Source organism: Colobus angolensis, unplaced genomic scaffold, assembly GCF_000951035.1.
Source record: "Colobus angolensis palliatus isolate OR3802 unplaced genomic scaffold, Cang.pa_1.0 Scaffold1380, whole genome shotgun sequence".
NCBI lineage: Eukaryota > Metazoa > Chordata > Mammalia > Primates > Cercopithecidae > Colobus > Colobus angolensis.
Window position 1 is genome coordinate 1 of NW_012114467.1, and position 1,270 is coordinate 1,270.

A 1,270-nucleotide genomic window follows, 5' to 3' on the forward strand; every position below is an offset into this window, starting at 1 on the left:
ATCCGCGCCGTCGAGGCCCGCGGTACGTGCGCTGTGGGGGTGAGGGAGGCAGGCATTGGGGTGCCCGCAGGTCTCCTGCCAGGACCGCAGGCTGAAGACCCCTGGATGGAAGCAGGGTCCAGGAGGAAAGTACGGAGTGCCCCGACTGGGAATCATAGCAGGGACCCGTAGCCCCACCCTACCCCCACCCCCGAACCTGGGATCAGCGCCTCCCTCTGCCCCAGGGCTGGACATCGACGGGCTGTACCGCATCAGTGGAAACCTGGCCACCATCCAGAAGCTGCGCTATAAGGTGGACCATGGTGAGGCCGGTCCCCACCCCCTGCCCCAGAGCCTGAAGGCGCGAGGGGTACTGACCTCCCTTCCATCCTCCTCCCTTCCTCTGGCACAGATGAGCGCCTTGACCTGGACGACGGACGCTGGGAGGATGTCCACGTTATCACCGGCGCCCTGAAGCTCTTCTTTCGGGAGCTGCCGGAGCCCCTCTTCCCCTTCTCGCACTTCCGCCAGTTCATTGCGGCCATCAGTGAGCACCTGGGGCAGGTGGGGCGGATGGGGTAAGGGGCGTGGCGGGCCACCCCTTTAGCAGGCTCCCCTCGCCCAGCCGACACTTCCTACCTCCAGTTCCGACTCCCTCTAAACCTTCCTTCACCCAGAGTTGCAGGACCAGGCCCAGCGCAGCCGCTGTGTGCGCGACCTGGTGCGCTCGCTGCCCGCCCCCAACCATGACACTCTGCGGATGCTCTTCCAGCACCTCTGCCGGTGAGCCAGAAGTGCCGCGCGGGAAGGGGGAGGCAGGTCCCGGCCGGAGCCCCCCTGCGCCTCCCCGCAGTTCGGAGCCCTGATCCCACCCACCCCTGCCGCAGGGTGATCGAGCACGGCGAGCAGAACCGCATGTCGGTGCAGAGCGTGGCCATTGTGTTCGGGCCCACGCTGCTGCGGCCCGAAGTGGAAGAGACCAGCATGCCCATGACCATGGTGTTCCAGAACCAGGTGGTGGAGCTCATCCTGCAGCAGTGTGCGGACATCTTCCCGCCGCACTGACTGCGGGCCTGCGACTGGGGCGGCGGCCGAGGGCCTGCCACACAAGCTGGGCGGCGGAGGCCAGGCGGCCCGGCCTTCTCTCTGGGACCTTCCGCCAGCGCACAGCCGCAGGCAGGTGTGACTTCTGCACCCTCGGTTCTGAGGGTACGGTGACCCCTAGTGGGCAGTTTGCAAAATGTGATTCCTTCCCCCAACTCCTCATCACCCCTGCCACCCCTCTCCCCTC

At 66.9% G+C, this 1,270-nt stretch overlaps 1 protein-coding gene across 1 annotated transcript; it reads left to right on the forward strand.

Moving 5' to 3' along the window:
- Positions 1 to 44: 44 nt before the first annotated feature.
- Positions 45 to 1,261, forward strand: LOC105506600 (rho GTPase-activating protein 27-like; the record flags this gene model as incomplete). Its single annotated transcript, XM_011934804.1, has 4 exons — positions 45 to 302; positions 392 to 526; positions 657 to 762; positions 867 to 1,261. Coding segments are annotated over 4 exons (677 nt in total), but the record flags the coding sequence as incomplete, so codon positions are not given.
- Between the last annotated feature and the right edge of the window lie 9 nt (positions 1,262 to 1,270).